The sequence below is a fragment of the Daucus carota genome, chromosome 5, assembly GCF_001625215.2.
Source record: "Daucus carota subsp. sativus chromosome 5, DH1 v3.0, whole genome shotgun sequence".
NCBI classification, from domain to species: Eukaryota; Viridiplantae; Streptophyta; class Magnoliopsida; order Apiales; family Apiaceae; genus Daucus; species Daucus carota.
Genome location: NC_030385.2, coordinates 4,687,873 through 4,706,676, shown reverse-complemented (window position 1 = coordinate 4,706,676; position 18,804 = coordinate 4,687,873). Strand labels below are relative to the sequence as shown.

General features: G+C 34.3%; 4 protein-coding genes, 1 long non-coding RNA gene and 1 other non-coding gene across 7 annotated transcripts; 3 read left to right on the top strand and 3 right to left on the bottom strand.

Annotated features, from left to right (window-relative positions):
* The first annotated feature begins 3,422 nt into the window (after window positions 1-3,422).
* Window positions 3,423-7,161, top strand: LOC108220827 (pentatricopeptide repeat-containing protein At1g59720, chloroplastic/mitochondrial). 2 transcript variants are annotated; one of them, XR_010291775.1, is made up of 3 exons: window positions 3,423-5,346; window positions 6,315-6,363; window positions 6,477-7,161. XR_010291775.1 is itself a non-coding variant. In XM_017394690.2 (2 exons), the coding sequence occupies exon 1, from the start codon at window positions 3,847-3,849 to the stop codon at window positions 5,329-5,331; it is 1,485 nt and encodes a 494-aa protein (XP_017250179.2). In that variant the 5' UTR covers window positions 3,423-3,846; the 3' UTR covers window positions 5,332-5,346; window positions 6,315-7,161. The 2 variants fall into 2 exon arrangements, 1 of the variants encoding a protein (XP_017250179.2); XM_017394690.2 differs by having other exon boundaries at window positions 6,315-7,161.
* A 51-nt stretch (window positions 7,162-7,212) lies between these two features.
* On the bottom strand, window positions 7,213-8,616 carry LOC108220828 (2-hydroxy-palmitic acid dioxygenase MPO1). The gene is made up of 4 exons (XM_017394691.2): window positions 8,142-8,616; window positions 7,798-7,860; window positions 7,503-7,574; window positions 7,213-7,412 (listed from the first exon to the last, which is right to left on the bottom strand). The coding sequence occupies exons 1-4, from the start codon at window positions 8,475-8,477 to the stop codon at window positions 7,299-7,301; spliced, it is 585 nt and encodes a 194-aa protein (XP_017250180.1). The 5' UTR covers window positions 8,478-8,616; the 3' UTR covers window positions 7,213-7,298.
* Window positions 8,617-8,708: 92 nt separating this feature from the next.
* On the bottom strand, window positions 8,709-8,782 carry TRNAI-AAU (transfer RNA isoleucine (anticodon AAU)). Its single transcript has one exon. It is a non-coding gene; the product is annotated as a tRNA-Ile (tRNA).
* A 91-nt stretch (window positions 8,783-8,873) lies between these two features.
* Window positions 8,874-10,466, top strand: LOC108220784 (photosynthetic NDH subunit of subcomplex B 4, chloroplastic). The gene is made up of 6 exons (XM_017394647.2): window positions 8,874-9,135; window positions 9,233-9,280; window positions 9,364-9,523; window positions 9,709-9,764; window positions 9,861-9,932; window positions 10,148-10,466. Exons 1-6 carry the CDS (start codon window positions 9,031-9,033, stop codon window positions 10,277-10,279), a joined length of 573 nt encoding a protein of 190 aa, XP_017250136.1. The 5' UTR covers window positions 8,874-9,030; the 3' UTR covers window positions 10,280-10,466.
* A 5,357-nt stretch (window positions 10,467-15,823) lies between these two features.
* LOC108222449 (uncharacterized) lies at window positions 15,824-16,980 on the bottom strand. Its single transcript, XR_010291795.1, has 4 exons — window positions 16,393-16,980; window positions 16,195-16,294; window positions 15,991-16,112; window positions 15,824-15,911 (listed from the first exon to the last, which is right to left on the bottom strand). It is a non-coding gene; the product is annotated as an uncharacterized LOC108222449 (long non-coding RNA).
* Window positions 16,981-17,051: 71 nt separating this feature from the next.
* On the top strand, window positions 17,052-18,594 carry LOC108222103 (thioredoxin-like 1-2, chloroplastic). The gene is made up of 4 exons (XM_017396004.2): window positions 17,052-17,458; window positions 17,564-17,746; window positions 17,843-18,007; window positions 18,121-18,594. The coding sequence occupies exons 1-4, from the start codon at window positions 17,267-17,269 to the stop codon at window positions 18,310-18,312; spliced, it is 732 nt and encodes a 243-aa protein (XP_017251493.1). The 5' UTR covers window positions 17,052-17,266; the 3' UTR covers window positions 18,313-18,594.
* Window positions 18,595-18,804: the final 210 nt, after the last annotated feature.

Below are 18,804 nucleotides of genomic sequence, written 5' to 3'. Positions count from 1 at the left end.
TTTGAATTAATTAAGGCGTATTAAACTTTACATTTTGGTTGTAATTTGAATTTTATTTTCTTTAAATTGGATGATTGTAGTCTATATAATTAGTACTTTATAGTTTGTTTGAATTGGTGAAATACGAGAGTTTATAACTTTTGTCACAGGCCAGCACTTCTTATTTAGTTCCATTTTGTTTTAAACGAGTACCTTAAACGAATACGAATAGTTCGTGAATCTAACCGAATCCGAATACAAAAACAAATAATTATCGGATAATAAACGAATACAAATCCGAATATATGTATTTAAACCGAATACAAATATGAAAATTAAGATATTTATTTCGAATTCATTTCGTTAACAGCCCTACTTCCTTCCATAATAAGAAGGGCTATGAATTAATAAAAAAATATATATAAATAACACGCCACTCTGCTCAGCCAACACTGACACTTGACACTGAGAGACGAAAGCTAAATTTGCTCCTTCTTCTTGAAGTTGTTCTTCTTATTTCACTTGTAGGCTGGACTTTGTTGGAGAGATGTTGTCTCATGGTTCTCATAAAGACCAAACATGTCGGGTGTAATTTTTTTTAACTTTTTCATTATATACTGTACAGTATCAGTGACGGAATCAGGTCGAGATTATATTTTTGAATTTATCCTTGCGCGGTTGCTGCTTATCTTCCAACATGTGGACAGGAACACAACATGTCCACTTAATTAGAAGCCTAAGAAGATAAGTGAAGATTGTACTTATAAATTTAAAAAGCGATTAGGCAGCAGTCAACGCTAAGAAATTCCCTGCTGATCTGCTTCAAGACTTCCTCAACCTTCCATCCAATGGCCTAACTCCAGTTCTTATAATTGGCCTCACACGAATATTGCGAGCTCGATTATTAAATCCATCTCTGGTCATGCTAATCTCTTGGTGGTTTGTCACGCATATACATTAAGTAAATTTTTTTTAAGTTTGTGAATGGATTGGAAGTGTCCACGCTTCAGGGTTCGTTTTAGTTTATGTGCGACTGAGATCACATTTTGCTTGATGGATTTTGTGTGTCATAGATTATGGGGCTGTTTGGGTGAGCTTAAAATAAGTGTTTTTTGCTTAAAATAAAAAAAATGAATTAGAAGTTAATTAAGACTTAAAAGTGATTAAAGTATTTTGGGAGAAAAGTAGAAAACATGAAACAAAAGCCAGCATTCTTAGTTTTTTATAAGTACTTCTTGACTTTTTGCACAAGTGCTTCTGACTTAAAATTCCAGAACTGAGGCTTAAAGCCCCACCAAAACACCCACTATTACATGAGGTTTGATATTGTTCTTCGTTTTCATCGACTAAATACAATAATTAAAAATAAAAAAGTAGGAGAAACTGAGATATGAAAGGTGGCCGGATAAAAAGGAATTGCGGACATGGACTTTATAATGTGACTTGCCGATTGTCTCTTTGAAAGTACATCAATCTCACATCTATGTCTTATCATAGTCATTTTGCATCAATTTTGGGTTGGTTTGATTGATTTTTTTGTGTCATTTAATCACAAGCGTGTCTGTATGTCTAGTTTCTACAGTTCATTGGAATTTTGGAGTCCATATATGTTAAGCAAATTAAATATAACTTAAAATATTATAAATTATATTATTTTTTTGAATAAAAATCTACAAACATCATTATTTTATTGAAAATCTTGTGAATCCCATACATTTACAAATAAAATATTATAAAATATATTATTTTATAAAACATGTTTAGTTTGCAGAATATGCATGTTCATTTTGCATAACATACATATTGTATTCGTAAATTTATGAGATTTATAATATTTCATTGAAATGATGATATTAATGGAACATATTTTACGAGATAACACAAGATATTTGATTAATAAAATATAAATGGACTCCGAGAACTCCAATAACATAACGAATTTATAGAACTTTCACCCATATCAGTTCAAAAAAAAAAAGAACTCGACTCATATGATACTGGGCCAGTTAGTGTAGAAGCTTTACCAAATTAAATTCACATGCCCATAAAATCAGGGTCTTTGTTGTTGGTCCTCCATGATACAACAGTCCAAATGATCTCAACAGGCCCTTTTTATAGTTTTATTATCCTCAGGGATCGTCTAATTCACAACATCATATGGGTTTGAAATCAAGAATCATATTAAATAGATATGAGATTCAGAACCATACTCTACATTAAGATTGAAGTTTCTCATTAGTTTGAAAAGCCTCTGCTCCTCCTCAGCAGATTGTGCTCCATAGCCCTAGAAAAGGAACAAAAAACACCAAATTGGTTACTCCCTCCGTCTCAATTTATAGGTCTAGTTTGGAAAAAAAATTTGTCCCAAAATACTTGTCCCTCTCTTCTTTCAATACAAATTTATCTACATATTAATTGTGATTTTTTTGAAACTCAACATTATTCTCATTTCTCAATGCACTAAATCCCTATATTTATTGTGATTTTTTTGAAACTCAACAATATTCTCACTTATCAATGCACTAATTAATGATACATGATATAAGATTCCATCTAACCAACACTTTTCTTAATATGTGTGTTTATTCCAAAATGGACCTATAAATTGAGACGGAGGGAGTATAAGCTAATAATTCCATAAATTTATAGCATTTGACAACACTTGATTTCTTATCAAATTTTTTTTATATTAACTCATATCTTGGTGCAACAAAAACTAACAATTCGAACAATCAAACTGACAAAGAATAACATTAGCCACTGTTATTGCCAAACAAAATCTTATACTAAATCATCTTCTTGTCTTTTATTATATCATCAAATGATATACATATATTAAAAATTCCAATTCCTATGTCATGTTTGATCAGGAACCAAAAACATAAACATTGCACAAGTGTTGAAATGATTAGCATGAACAAAGGCATAAAAGGTATATTCAATTTTTCGGATAACAACTCAATCCAGAATTCAGATGTACCCGCATGACCATATTGCGTTGATCATTTTGTAGCTGAAGTAGCCAAGGATGAGGCCAGATGCTGCAACCCTGCAGACTGAAGCCACCGTGCCATGACTGTATCACCAGCATCACTAGCAGAAGCCGTCCTGTGCAGCGATCCATAGTAGTGCTAGGCTGATCATACATACCAGTTGACGCAGTACTACTCTGTTGCATCTGGTCAGCCATGTGGTGCAGTGATCGACGTTGAGGAGCCGAATTTTCCTAATTTTACTCGATCACGAACTTTTTCAAATTCCAAGAGCTCGGATCACCGCTTCAAAAACACCAAATACAACACATTCAATAACAATTCTAGCACATTAATCCAAAGAACACGTGTGTCTATAATAACTAACAATTTATTCAACCGAATCGAAAGCAACACATTAATCATCTAGTTCATATCTATCGATTTCACAGTTACAACAAACTGACGCGCTAACCATTCTAATTGCCAAATGTCACAACACTTTGCATTTCAACAATTTTACAATGAAAATAACTAAATAAACAATTACATAAAAACAAAGTAGATAATTAACAGAGAGAGATTACCAGATGGCGAAGAGATTGTGTGAAACTGAGAATCTGAGGAGCAATTAGAACCGGAAGCTTTGAAATGGAAAGCAAAAGTCCTTAACTGTAATAATTAATAAGCTTGAAAATAAAAGGGTTGATTATTAACTTAAGAATATTTCAATTTTAAACTATGAAGAAGAGCCCAAAAATTAGAAAAATGAGATGGAGAGATTTGAGTATATATCATACTAGAATCAGAATCAAGTGAGCTCCCATACAAAGTTACTGTACAAACGATAAAACTGATCAGTTTTTTCCTAGTATACGATAATCTAACTTACTTGATGGCTCTCTTGAGCTCTGTATTCAAAACCAAAATTTCCCAAGTTTTACTACCAATCTCTAAACATTCTTGCTTCTTTTGTTCCAAACTGCCTTCTAACAACAGCTTAGTAAAGGACCAAACTTTACTCTCAACTTTCAAGAAATGTGTCACATTAAAAGATGTAAAACAAGTACATGCACAAATTATTCAATCTGGCCTTGACCAAAATCTCTATCTTATGGGCAAGATCATTGTGTTTTGCGCAGTCTCGGACCGCGGTTCAATGGACTATGCAGCCTCTGTGTTCAAGAATCTTGAGAGCCCAGATGGGTTTATGTGGAACACAATGATCAGAGGGTTTGTTAGGACAATGCAAGTTAAGAATATTTTTGGGTATTTCAAGAAAATGCAAGAAAATGGAGAAAAGGCTGATAATTTTAGTTTTTCTTTTTTGCTTAAAGTGAGTGGGCAATTGGGGTCTGTTTTGTTGGGGAAACAGATACATTGTAGTGTTGTGAAACATGGGTTGGAGGGTCATGTGTTTGTGAGGAACACTTTGATTCATATGTATGGGATGTTGAAGGATATCGACACTGCGCAGCAGCTGTTTGATGAAAGGCCTGGTGGGAATGTGGTGACTTGGAATGTCATCATTGATTGTCATGTTAATTGTGGTGATTACAAGGGGGCGCTTGAGTGTTTTTCGAGGATGAGGAGGTGTGGTGTGGATTTTGATGATGTTACATTGGTTGCGGTTCTGACAGCATGTTCTGCGTTGGGGAATTTGGATTTTGGGAGGTGGATTCGTCGCCTTGCTGATAATGCTGGCATGGGGAGCAATGTTATGGTTCTGAATTCACTTATTGATATGTATGCAAAATGTGGACAAGTTGAGGAAGCGTACAAGATTTTTAATGCGAGTAGCGAGAGGAATTTAGTGACGTGGAATTCAATGATATTAGGATTGGCAACGCATGGCCACGCCAGTGAAGCATTGAAACTGTTCTCTAATTTGTTAGCTGAAAAGTTGCAGGTTCCTAATGATGTTACTTTCCTGGGAGTTCTATGTGCATGTAGCCATGGAGGAATGGTAGAAAAAGGGAAAAAGTATTTTGATTTGATGACAAGAGAGTATGGAATCAAAGCTAACATACAACACTATGGATGTGTGGTTGATATGCTGGGTCGGGCTGGTTTTGTTGATGAGGCTTACCATTTTATTAGAAGCATGCCATTGAAATGCAATGCTATTGTGTGGAGGACTCTGTTGGCTGCTTGTCGAGTTCATGGGAACGTCGAACTAGGAGAAGTAGTGAGAAGGCATTTGTTGGAATTGGAGCCAGATCATAGCAGCGATTATGTGCTTCTTGCAAACATGTATGCAGGTTCAGGGAAGTGGAGAGATGTGATGAATGAGAGACATGCGATGTCGACTAGGGGAGTCCAGAAACCAATGCCTGGCAATAGCATCATTGACATGCAACCTATTCATGGAGCTTTTTAAGCTTGGAAGGAAATGGTAATAAAATGTCTTATTCAGTGCAAAAAACTCGTGCATCAACATATTTAGTAAATCAAGATCTACAGTATCTATCTATCTGTCTATTTAAGTGTTAACTGTTTTCTGTTTTTTCCAAAACTTCTGCCATTGTACGAAATTCTACTATTGATAAACTGAAGCATTTGAATCGCTATACTACATCAAACGAATTCAAATGACTGGCAAAATATCACTTTTTGCTGAAAATAATAAGGCACCCATTGGAATATACCAACTTTGCATTTGATTGAGAAAAGGTAATGGCTTCGACAACCCTCCCTCACTGCATGGACGGCAAACTAACTTCTTATGTTTTTATTTAGTTTTCTCTCCTATGCTTTCTAGTGAGTAGTTTTCTCCAGTAATTTTTTGTTCTGGGTAGCTAAGTCTCCCTTGAGTTAGAGGAATGCCTCTTCGCCCCTGCCCCCCTCTTGTTTCCTTTCTCTTTTTTTAAATACATTCCTTTTACAAAAAAAAGAAAAAAAGAAAAGGTATTGGCTGTCTCACAAGTATTATATACACTGAATTTAAGTCTTAAGATAGAACTGTTTCAGTTGGGGGTTTGTCCCGGCTCGATTATATTCAAGTTAATGAAATCTTCTTGCATTTGTCAAAAAAAAAAAAAAAAGAAGATAGAACTGTTTCATGGCATTTGCTTGGTAATGCATGACCGTGGTTGTACATTAATCTCCCTCAAACTTGGCCATATAACTGTGGACTTCAGTCGTAAATTTCCCTATTCTCAATGTTTCCCTCAGTATATGCAATTTCAAATTTATTTTAGGAGCTCTGTTTAAAACAACCTTTTGCTGTAATTGGATTCATCGTCCATTGCAAGAGATTTCGTTTGAAGTTCTTTGTTGACTTGTAGTTTGAGGCTTTGAGCATCTACCTGTTTCCCGGCAATGCTTACTACAGACTTTATTTATAAATTTCCTTACTTGCAGACTCTTTTCCACGGAATCTAAGTTGGCTGCTCTTGCAGAAGTTTAAGAGGTATTATCTTTTTCCCCTTTATGTTTTCTTATTGTTAATACACAATATTATAAGATCACAAATGCATTAGTAGAAATTATGTACCCCTGGTATTATATTGTGCGACTTCTCAGAGCAACATTATTGAGGAGATCGAAGACAAGAATTTGTTGAGACACTCCAATGAAGATTTATGTAAACAAGTTGATAATCTACAAGTAAGCTGGTTAGATGAAGTTGAGGACACTGCCTACTTGAGATGAGTGAATACATGTCTACGAAGTTAGTTGCACGGTTTGTCATCTGCAAGTTCTGATCAGATGTCAACTCCAATTTCAGTTAAGTAAAACAGTGAGATAGCTAACTACTGATGAAGATTTGCAAAATTTTGAAAACCCGGCTGATCTCCTGGAACCTAGGAAGCACAGGTGCAGCACTTGAGTGCCGCACTGCGCACCGGGTGTGGTTCGTTGTGGCACTTGCAAGGGGCAAAAAACTTTGCAAAAGACTCGCACAGACTTGAGAAAGGATGTTGATGGTTTTATGTGTGTAATGGAAATGGAAAAGGAGGATGATTCATTAGCTCCTCAAATTTATGCAATGAGGATATTTAAACGGCTCAGTTTTTATAAATCGACAAGAGATTACTAGAGCCAGAGCTTATTTGTATGTTGAGAGACGGGTCTTATGTATTCCCAGTCCCCGTCCAAGGCCTCTATGTTCTGTTCTAAATAAGTTGTATAAAAACTACTTGCCACTAATCTCTGGCTTTAAATCAGTTTTTTATTTTTATTTTAAGTAATTACTTGTTGACACAAATTATTACATTAAGGGGATGTCTGTTTAAGGAGTAAGAGAGATGTGTGAAAGTGAGATAACACATGGGGCCTGAACAAACATTTGAATTTATTCAGATTCATAAATTCTATTTGTCCATGTACTCGTCTCAACTCGAGCTAAAATGTTTTCTTCTTGTTCTTGTCCTTCCATTCTTGGATTAACGCTTCTATTCTTGCTTCAACAGCTTTGTGAAACCCAGGATATGGTTCATAATGCAATAACATTAGTATCTGGATTAACACAGATAACATCATTATGATATAGACAAAAAGAAAAATAATCCTTCTAAATTTTGTAGGAGAATCTGATTACAGAATTACCTCGAGCAGCACGAAGAAAGGTGCCATCAGGAAGGCCTGAACCAGATTGTCGAAAAGAGCTGGCGCTCGCTTCTACACAAAACAATTGAGGCCGTAACATTAAAACTCTTTCAAAGTGATATTTTAGAGTGATATCGTTGGGACTGGAAAAAATTATCAATTTAAATAAGTTTACACAAACAGTTTTATATATCAGTATTGATTATAACATGGGATCGAGATTTTTTATCCGTCTAGGTTATTATTAATTTAAATGTACAAAAGTATAACTGATATATCTAATTAAAGCATGTACCTCAAAAACACCATGCCCTATAAACTGTGCAGTCCAACAAATTATTTGAGCCGCTAGGACTACCTGAAAATTGAAATGAACAAGTGAATATTATCAGAATTGCTAGTCTACTAATAGTACAAACCTCATTTTATTTATGGCTTGTTTGGAAACCTAGATTTCATTTGAAATTCTGAATTTGATCAAATAACCTGTTTGGGAATTTGGATTTAGATTTCATTTGAAATCCAGACATTAAAATATTAGTATAAACCTGATAATTTGAAATGTGTCATTTGAAATCCATCATTTCAAATGAAATGCACATTTCCAAACGCCCTCTTAACTGATTTATATTACAGTACCTTCCATGCCAAAGAGAAGCCCAAAATACTTGCAAAAACACTGGCAAACACCCAACAGCCAAAACACATAATAGCTCCAAGAACTCCAGCTCTGAAATCAAGCCCAATGTAGAATAACCCATATACCACAGTTAACAAAAACCCAAAATTGAAGATTAAGGGATGACCCAGAAACAAGATTTTGGAAAAACTAATAAGTGGGGGAGTAAAGTAGCATAGAATAAGGGCAGTAAAGAAAATGGGCCAAACAAAAAGGGTATGAATGAAAATATTAACTGAGTTGTGGTGGTATGATCCATAGAATGCAAAGTGTTTTTCAAGATCAAACAATCCCATCTTTCTATTCCAGGAAAAATTCAATTTTTTTATCCAAGTTGTTCAACAATTCTTGCATCTATATATGAGTGGCCAATTTGGAAAAGTGGGTTTTCTTTAAAGTGGTTAAAGAAATAAGGTTTCGTCCAAGAAAAAGAAAAGAAAAACAGGGGACACAACGGCAAAAGTGGTAAAGCTCCCACAAGATTTTCACATTTCATTAAGCAACCTTTTTCAGAAAAATTAAAACTCTGGCCCATGCAGGTCTCGAACCTGCGACCTTCGCGTTATTAGCACGACGCTCTAACCAGCTGAGCTAATAGGCCATGTCTGGAGGTCTGTAATTTATAATATATAATTAGAAGATCTGTATTTGTGAATAGTTAAATTGGAACTTTTCTGTAACAAAATCAAACTTTGTTACAGTGGAATAGATGGTGCATGCAATTCATACAAAGGGGTGGATACAAATACTTTCCTTATCCTTTTTTGTTTCCCCTCCCCTGAATACAGATTACTATTATCTCAGCTTACACAAAACAAGACCAAACTAGCAGTGACTATATCACTAAATATGGCTGAAGCTATCCTCAGCTTCAGTAAAATTATCAAACCTAATGCTCCCACTTCTTGCCTTCAAACAACTAGACTCGACTTAAACTCTTTATCATCGAAATCAGTAAGTTAATATATATTTTTCGGCTTTTTACACTTCAGTCTAATCTCTAATGTCAATGGATTCTTGTACTTAGAAACTTACATGCTTTCCTTTGCAGCTCAGGCAGTCCTACTCGAGTTCTGGATTTAGCCATGGTTGTCAAAAGGTACGTAAAACAAACACACACACGGGATTGAGTGATAATGAGTACGCGATTATTGATACAATTATTTGAATCTTTCCAAGCAGATTGAGGGCAGCAAGAACAAGAGAGCAGAATTACAGAAAATGAGAGCTTTGCCAGATTTAACACTGATGGCTGTACTGGTTGAGCACATGGAAGGCCAGAGAGACATGATCACCCACAAATCTATATGGCACCTCAGTGATGTAGCTATGAAGAATGTTTGTGAGTCTTACTACTATTTATCATTATCTTTATTCGTCGATAGCCTAGTGACCAGACTCTTCTAGTCTCCTTAATATGCCATTATATGTTTGAATCCTTGCTTTCCCTCCCCGAATACTTAAAAATCTAACAAATGTGAAATGTCAATAAAAAAGAATGATATGTTGCTTCTCTGTTTATTGCAGATACTTTTTACATCATGTTTACATGCTGGGGATGTTGCTTCTTTGGTTCCACAAAAGTGAGCAATTCTAACTACTCTCTTGTCTATCTTTCATGCCTTTGGATTATATCAAAGAATTTTAAAGTGTGTTATGAAACCCTTGATATGGCTTAGGATCCATACTATGATTCAGAGCAGTACAGAAAAGATGGAGGAGATGGAACAGGGCATTGGGTATATGAAAAGGTAACTAGTTTTTTTTCTTTGGTACTGGTCAATGGTCATTCATCCTTAACTGATAATCGCGATTTTAAAATAAAAACAAAGGCTACATTTATGTTTATTATCTGTTTAAGACAGTATGAATGGTTCCTGTTGTTAAGATTTGTAGTACATGTATTGTGCCTGCAAGAAAAGCAAGCAAAAGACTAACTTTTGAAATGTATGTTTGTTGGTTCTAGCAAGAGGATATAGAAGAGACAGCTAGAGGAGCACTGTGGAGAGAGGAGCTGATTGAAGAGATTGAGCAGAAGGTTGGAGGGCTCCGAGAACTGGAAGAAGCTGGCAAGAAGGAGGAGGAGCTTGTTCGTTAGCCATGTACATATTACATATATATGAGAACAGATCAAGTTCTCAGTCTCTTCTAACTCCTAATATGTGCATGCTTTTGAATAATTAATCTTCTTGATATATATGTAAAGAGCAAGCACAGTTGAAATTTGTTTGCGCACAGATGTAAGGAAATCTTAGTTTCACATAGATGTAAACTTGTTGGGCATAGATGAAACTTGTTTGTGCATAGACCCTGTAAAGTAAAACATGAGCTAAACCAAGTCTGGTAGGATTTAGTAGGAAGGATGTATGTGCTGCTCCTCCCCTGGCTACCACAGTTACATGCTTACTCAGTTTCTCATGTTTGGCAACCCAAATCAGTAATTTGTGTGACTGTCTGACTGACACTGAAAGAGCATTTTGAATTTCATAAATTTGGAAACATTAGTATTGATTTTTGATAGTCGAAATTAACATCAGATTTTTTTAAAAATTAAATTGACATTGTTAAAAGCTTTGCAGACTAATGTAGGTAGTCAGTATGATCAGAGTCAGCTATTAGCAATGAGAAATAATAAATTTTCAATTCCGTTTATGAAAAAGATGAAGTGAGCGTGTAGGGATAGCCTAGTGATAAAGGTTTATCTGTTGTTTAGAATTCTGAGTTCAATTCTCGCTCACGCTCACCCAAAAAAGATGAAGTAAGGAGGATCTTCACGTTCTCTGCCATATATTAATCAACAACGGAAGGGAAGGGATATGTCCATGTCCTAGCCCTGCTTACTAGTTTTTTGACATCAGAGTGCATCATCCCTCCAAAATACTGATTATGACCAAATGAAAGCAGTCTAAAATTCCCAAAAATTCTAGTAGAAATGTTTTTACTGAGATTGTATCCGTTAAGGAGGAATGAAAAAAGATAATCAACACAACTCAAACCTAGTTAAATAGATCACATTTCTTATCACTGGCAGTGACTGGTGCAGCCATCTCTAGTTAATTTCCAATAGGTGGGAAACAAATTTTCGAGTCTTATCATTTGAATACTGACAATACTATTCTACCAATTCTTGATCCACTTGTCATTTTTATTACATTCCACATCTCGGGACACACACTTGGCGATTCTGTGTCAGAAAACAAATTGTTTAAAGGTGACAAGCCAGAGAGCTCTTTTCTTATTGGCCATAAAATAGATACCGGGACTAAAATATGGGCAGAAGCTGATCCACAAACCCCATATCGAGAGGGAGGGCCATTGGCCATCCTCTAGAAGCTCAATTTGGCCTTACAGACTTGGGAAACAACTGGCTATGGCCTCCAGTATCACTCACTCAGTATGCATTCACATAGATTCTCCAAAACCATTTGCTATGACAGTGCATGATAAATTGTATCATATCATATCCATCATACTAAAGAACAAGAAATGGCACTATGCCAAGTGAATGCATTTAGATTTTAGGCATTACATGTCTGGTCCAAAGCATGGGGAAGCTTTATTTGTTGTATGTCCTCTTCCTTTGCTCTATTCCATCCTTGCAGTCCCAGCCACAGCCTCCCACTTTATTAACTTTCAGCTATTCTCATTCTAACTTATCTTTTTTTTTTTTTCTTATTTTGCAAGGCATTCTAACTTATACTTTATTTGACTTTTGTGACATGCATATTAAACCACACGATAGCTTTTTAGGACATGATGAAGAGGATATCGGTGATTCAAATGGGTCCTTGTATTTGTATATACTTTTATCTTTAAAATATCGTTTAACTGTATCTTCATGTCTAACAGGCTATTGCAATTTCCAGTTCATTCGACTCGATCATTGGTGTAGTAGATGTCGTATGGTTTTTTATTATTAGATTAACACCTTTGTTTAAAAAACGACAACACATCTCTGCTTTAATATTAAAAAAATTTAGTTTGTCTCGGTTGAAGTTAATATATATTAACAAATCCTTTTATGGGTTTATTATTTGGCTTTGCCACCATATTTCAAAATTTATAATTTCGACCACTAAAATTAAGAATCCATAAAATCTAACCATCATTTTTCAATTTACTCTATTAATAATGAATATACATCAATGACAATTTCATATAAGTCATAATTATTATATCAAATTAAAATTAGAATTGATGTTGTTATTCAATATATATTTAAATAATAATCAAATTTAGATAGACTTCTTGGTAAAATATATGAAATTTTTTAAAAACAATTAAAGTACAAAACAAAAAACAAAAAATGCTTACTAAAGAATTTATGTGAATAAAATATATGAAGGTCACAGCTATCCCGTGACATGGTAATTTGTATAATTAATCCTGCCACGAGAATGGAGCCCCTTGTATATTAAATCAACATTGCTCATTTACTCCTTCCTTTCAGCTGGATGGCGGAGAATCGCACACGAATTGGCTATAAATTTTAGTGATTTGGGTTTAATATTTAAATCGAATTATAAAAGTATTATTTATAAAATGCATGTATTCATATTAATTATTTTGATAGATTTGAACGTGAAAATCATATTGAAACAAAAATGTCAATTTTTTGATCATTAATATTGTAACTAAATCAGATCATTAAAGAATTGAAATTTCAGTCCGTCTCAAAAAAAAAATAAATTGAAATTTCAGTCTAAACATTTTGGATCGAGTTCTGCTAAATATGCTCAGTTCTGTTCGAAACGGAGGGAATAGTTATCGATTTGTTTCATCTTATCCAACTCCAAGAACATTGTTTGTAAATCTCATTATTATTAGTGTGAGAAGATCTTATTAATATTAATGTAACCAGAATGTCATTTGAATTTGAAAAAAATAATTAAAACATTTTTTTATACTCCTTCCATTTTAATTTACATTATCACTTTTGAAAAAAAAATTATTTTAAATTAGTTGTTCACTTCAATTTTCAATGCAAAATTAGATTTTCAAAATCAGTTCTACTCCACATATCTCCTATTTACTCCCTCCGTCCCCTTTTACATGTCCATTTTGAAAAAAAAATTGTCCCAAATTACTTGTCCACTTCTCTTTTCAAAGCAACTTTTTGTATTTTTTTCAAAAAGTAACAATTTCCGATGTTTGACTAGCATATATATATACACAACTCTATCTACTAATTCATTACATTTATTAGGGATATGTATGAAAACAAGATATCCAACTAACATTTTCTTAAGATGCATTATTTTTTCAAAATAGACAAGTAAAAAGGGACATAGGGTGTATATTTCAATCAATTTCATACCACACATTATGATCATTTAATGCATTTAATTTGTAGATAATCATTATTTTTAAACAGTGTAATTTTTTTAAAATAAACATCTAATTTGAAACGGAGGAGTGAGTACCTAACATTTTGGCCTTCACTTAGGCCGGTAAAAAAGGGAACGAAGCGTTAAAGAAGGTGGAAACCGAGCAGGGTCTTATTAGAAAATCGTGCCCGCCCGCCTTATCCTAAATTTGAGCACCTACCCCTACCTGCATTACAAGCTCTGGCAGAAGTACAAACTCAGATAAGATAGACCACCGACTGATCTTATGCATCTCGCTACATCTATTTTCAATTCTTTTCAGAAATGGTTACAAAATTTTTCTTAAAATTGCCCACAGAAACAATTTATACGTGTTCTCTAGAATGCGAACACTCTTTAAAGATTATATATAATTTATCTAAACAAAGCCGGGGAGAATCCGAGCCCGTTTTGTGTCGATTAAAGTCAAGATTGCAAGTGATTTTCGATCTTATATCGAAAATGTTTGTATGATAAGTCAAAAACTAACTTAAATTTAGCAGCAAATTGAGAACCAATTTAAAATTAGAAAGTGGTATGATATATATTTTGAAGAACTGATTTTTGTGATTTTTTAATAAAAATTAATTTAATCACTCAAAATAAATAACCTATCACCTATCAAATTTATTTTTGTTATATTATTTTAATAACTCATAAATCATTTATAATAACAAAACTATTCAACTAAACATTTTAAATTGACTAAATTATCACCTTAACGACATCTCCAATGAGATCGGTTAAACCGTTAGAGCATCTCCAATGACGTTGGCTATTCGTTGGCTAAATTGGATCGGTAAGACATTATGTAAAATTTGCCGAACCTGTAAGATATTGTGCTTCAATGGTATTGGCTATATTGGTTGGTTATAATTTTAAAATAGTATGTTATTAATATTTAGATTGTTATAAATAGAATATATTAGTTTAATATGGTAATAAATAATATGTAATCAGTGAGAAAAAGGAAAATAAATTGCGGGAGATGACGTGGAATTCGTTACAGATCTATAGCGGATCGACAAATATAGTCATCCATAGGGGGATGGCTATAATTATACACAAGGGTTGCTGTGGTTGGAGTTCTATTTTTTGTGAACATTGGCTATAAAGTTTAATTTTGGAAAGCCACATGGACTTTTAGCTAAGGGCTTGTGATGATTGGAAATGCTCTTAGCTAAAGTGAACCTGCAAGACATTATGTAAAATTTGCTATACGTGTAAGTTTCGATTCTATTGGCTATATTGATTGACTATAATTTAAAAATTGTATGTTATTAATGTTTCGATTGTTATAAATAAAATGTAATAACAAATGATATGCAATTTTCTACAAATTTTTTACAAACCTGTAGGGCTTTGATAAATATTGTCATTCATAAAAGGTTTAAAAAAATTTAAAGACAATTGATTAGTGTGATTTGAGTGTGATTTGTTGAAGAGATTGACTATATTTCTTTTTCGTATACAAGCTCAATTTTCAGCTAAAAACTCTAATGGTCTGAGATGCTCTACCACAATGTTAAGTCCATATTAAACAACTAGTATTGATGCCCGCCTTGCAGGGCTTTGAAATCTAAAAAAAAAGCTATCGAATAAAGGAAATTCTATATATTGAAATAAGGTTGTTTAGAGGAAAGACAAAGCATTGAAGCGTAGATGCGTAATTGTGTCATGGTTACTTAGGCTTTTTTGTTGCATAGAATTGGTGTCCAGTATGGTGACTATGATTTCCAATTTCTGCTGTTGTTATTATCAGTTTGTAAATATGCAATTGTTCTGTAGGTGTATAGTTTTGATTTGTCAAGTTACAATGTGATGACCAAGGTATGATGTGATTTCAGTAACAGAGTTTAATCAGTATAGGAGATATATTATGACTGTGTTGAATGTAGTATTTGTTGATCACTGCTGTATGTTGGAAGGAGTTCATAAAACTGCAGGACCTTAAAACTTATCTCTTGGCTGGTCATGTAGATAATACAGAAAACTTCTTTGCAAACGCACTGCAAATTGATTAAGAGCATAACAGTAAATTATGCTGAGCGGAGGAGATGAAATGCCAATAGCACATTACATTTTCTTACAAACACAGAGGAATAACAATATTTAGATGTTGCTGGTGGAAAGAAGCACATTCAGTAGATTGTTCTCGTTGCATTATCTTACTTGAGAGGTCAGTCAAAACGCCAATTAGCCAACCTGTATCCATGAAGATTTTTGTTAGAACTAATTTGACATTTCATTTTTGCCAAAAATTGAGGAGGTAGAACCTGACTGCGTTTCTCAATTCCTCCACCGCCTCATGATCATGGTTGATGAAGAACCTTGTTGCCGACCTGTTTGTTAATTTTGGTTCACCTACAACATAACTTGGATGTAGTTACTTTATTTGTTTTGAAGACATTAGAAACCGGAAAATATATGTACTTACAACCACCTTGAATGAAAGTAGATTTACAACTTGAGATGATAACAATTATTGGATGTTCATCAGTTTGATTAAGCTGCTGTTGAAAAGAATCAGCCACTTCATCGTGGAATGTAACTTCTGTTGGAGCACTGTCAAAATTGGAAAGTGTATATAAAATCTGTAACATGTAAAATGTATGTAAAATTAGATATTAAGTAGTTATGCAGAGACCTGATATCATTGATTGTAAACTTGATGCTTGATTTCTGCTGATTATATCTGTTGGTGTAGGTAAGGATTGGATCTACTCGTTGCATAACACCAACAACGTCTGTATAAGAAAGCAGTAGGTTAGAAAGTGGTTACTATGCTTTGATCAATGGTTGTAACCAACCAACATGAATGGTTATAGGCAGGAAGAGGACTAACCAATGAGGTAGTTGACTATATTTCTTTTTCGTATACAAGCTCAATTTTCAGCTAAAAACTCTAATGGTCTGAGATGCTCTACCACAATGTTAAGTCCATATTAAACAATACCCAAACGGCCAAACCTGTCCAAACACCTCCTATTGACATAATCCTGATCGCACGAGATTTATTTTTGTGTACTACTCTCTCCGTTCCTCCCATTTTTTTACACTTTTTTTTTGGATGTCCCATTCAATTCTTTACATTTCAAAATTTACTTAAAATAGTCAATGAGTCCCATTACTTCTTCACTTTTCACACTACTTTTACTCCACTATTTTCTTTTTATACATTAAAAATCAATGGGTCCTACCATTTCACCCATTTTTCTTTCTCTTTTTCACTATTTTATACATATTTCTTAACCTCCGTGTCCAACCATAAGAAATGGGAGGGACAGAGAGAGTATTATTTTTAAATAAATGAGCATGATTCCTAAAGAAAGACCAGTGGGAGTGAGAAATACTTAAAAGAAATCGAAAATCATGTCAAGTACACATCAGCCACCACTCATCTCCTCGTTAATCAATCACACTACTTTGACTAAATTATCCAAACCCCTACTAATCTCCTTTTTTTATTCTCTTCATGTGGATAAATCTTACTATTTGAACATATCCACATCCATGCTATCTTCTTCAGTTTTACTCTCCTACAAACACTATAAATTCCCACATCTCATTCTCTTCTCCTTCCTCTATGAAATCTCCATTTTTACACCCATCTTCCATGTAAAAGGAGTTGTTGATCATTCAGTGTTTTAGGCTCTTCATTTCTTTAAATATATAATTTCATTTTTTTGGTTGTTTGATATTTGTGCAAAAAATTATAAATGGCTTGTTCTTTGAAGATGAATGTTTTGACTTGTTGCTCCAATGAGAACAATTTCAAGACTTGGCCTTTTACTCCTTGCCCTACCAATCTTAGAGATTCCAAATTCATGGGAAAATGTATAGGTTTTTCGACAGATCACACAAGTTTCAGCAATGACAATGTTAAAGCGCCTAGGAACTTTTCAGTTCGTGTATGTAATCACCTCTCTCTCTCCCTCTCTCCCTCCCTCTCCCTCTCCCTCTCCCTCTCTCTCTGTTTGCATGTTGTGATATGAATGAATGTTGTATGATTTCAGGCACAGGCATCCATTTGTGTAAGCCGAAGCATGAGATGGTGGGAGAAGACACTGAAACCAAACATGATAGAGATCCATTCAGGCCAACAGCTTGTTGAGACATTGTCAAATGCAGGGGATAGATTGGTCATTGTTGACTTCTATTCCCCTGGTTGTGGAGGTTGCAAAGCTTTGCACCCCAAGGTAATATACATCCATGTCTCTGTTTTTTCTTTCTTTTTCTTGTTTTGGGTTGACACAATGGGTGCTGATGATTCCTCACTTTGTTTATGTTATTAGATCTGTCAGCTAGCTGAATTAAACTCTGATGCCATCTTTCTCAAAGTCAATTATGAAGAGCACAAGAAAATGTGTCAAGCCCTTCATATTCATGTCCTGCCCTTCTTTAGATTCTACAGGGGCGACATTGGCAAACTTTGTAGCTTCAGCTGCACCAATGCCACTGTAAGGATTCATCCCATAAAACCTCTCTCTCTCTCTCTCTCTCTCTCTCTCTCTCTCCCTCTCCCTCCCCCTCTCTCATGAATTATAATAATCTTTTGATATGTTGGATGCAGATCAAGAAATTCAAGGATGCACTGGCAAAATATGGTACTGATCTATCTTGTGCTGGCCCAGCTAAAGGTTTGGATGAAAGTGAGCTAATGAGATTAGCCTCACTGGGAGAAATTTCTTTTGATTCACCTATGTTGCCCTCTACAAGTGAGGAGCTTAGAATGGAAGATTTGGTTCTATCTGCCTTTGCTTGACTTCACAGGGGCAGAAACAGGACTAAAAAGAAGGGGAAGATAATGCATTAATTATATAGGATCAAATCTTACTTTTTTACAAGATTGATCTATAAATTCAAGACCAATTCTACGATTTTTATTGTGTTAGGGTCACTTATTTATGTCTTTGAATGTGTAGATATTTAAATCATTAGACTGTCCACAAGCATTGCATTGTTGTCTTTGAATTTATTGGATTCAGGATATTATTATTATTGTAATCTGATTCCAGCAAATTATGAGTATTATAAATTAATCCTTTAAATAATCTCCTTTATTCTCTAATTAAGTTTAGATATTGTAATCTGATTTCCAGCGAAGAGCACTATTAGGGACTCTAGGTGGTTTTGAAGATTATTCTCAAAAATTTATTCATGTGCATAAATGAGAATTATGATAACATTTAATCAATTTTCACTAAGAAATGAACATGAAAATCAATCTGGAGTCCATAATTATAATTATGGAGCC

Excerpts from the sequence above, each read along its gene's own strand:
- LOC108220827 (XM_017394690.2), top strand. The coding sequence starts at position 3,847 with ATGGCTCTCTTGAGCTCTGTATTCAAAACCAAAATTTCCCAAGTTTTA.
- LOC108220784 (XM_017394647.2), top strand. The coding sequence starts at position 9,031 with ATGGCTGAAGCTATCCTCAGCTTCAGTAAAATTATCAAACCTAATGCT. Across the intron at positions 9,524-9,708 it reads TGTAGCTATGAAGAATGTTT|ATACTTTTTACATCATGTTT; the intron begins GTGAGTCTTACT and ends TGTTTATTGCAG. Across the intron at positions 9,933-10,147 it reads GGCATTGGGTATATGAAAAG|CAAGAGGATATAGAAGAGAC; the intron begins GTAACTAGTTTT and ends TGTTGGTTCTAG.
- LOC108222103 (XM_017396004.2), top strand. The coding sequence starts at position 17,267 with ATGGCTTGTTCTTTGAAGATGAATGTTTTGACTTGTTGCTCCAATGAG. Across the intron at positions 17,459-17,563 it reads CTAGGAACTTTTCAGTTCGT|GCACAGGCATCCATTTGTGT; the intron begins GTATGTAATCAC and ends GTATGATTTCAG. Across the intron at positions 18,008-18,120 it reads TCAGCTGCACCAATGCCACT|ATCAAGAAATTCAAGGATGC; the intron begins GTAAGGATTCAT and ends TGTTGGATGCAG.
- LOC108220828 (XM_017394691.2), bottom strand. The coding sequence starts at position 8,477 with ATGGGATTGTTTGATCTTGAAAAACACTTTGCATTCTATGGATCATAC. Across the intron at positions 7,575-7,797 it reads TAGGGCATGGTGTTTTTGAG|AAGCGAGCGCCAGCTCTTTT; the intron begins GTACATGCTTTA and ends TGTTTTGTGTAG. Across the intron at positions 7,413-7,502 it reads CTTTCTTCGTGCTGCTCGAG|ATACTAATGTTATTGCATTA; the intron begins GTAATTCTGTAA and ends GTGTTAATCCAG.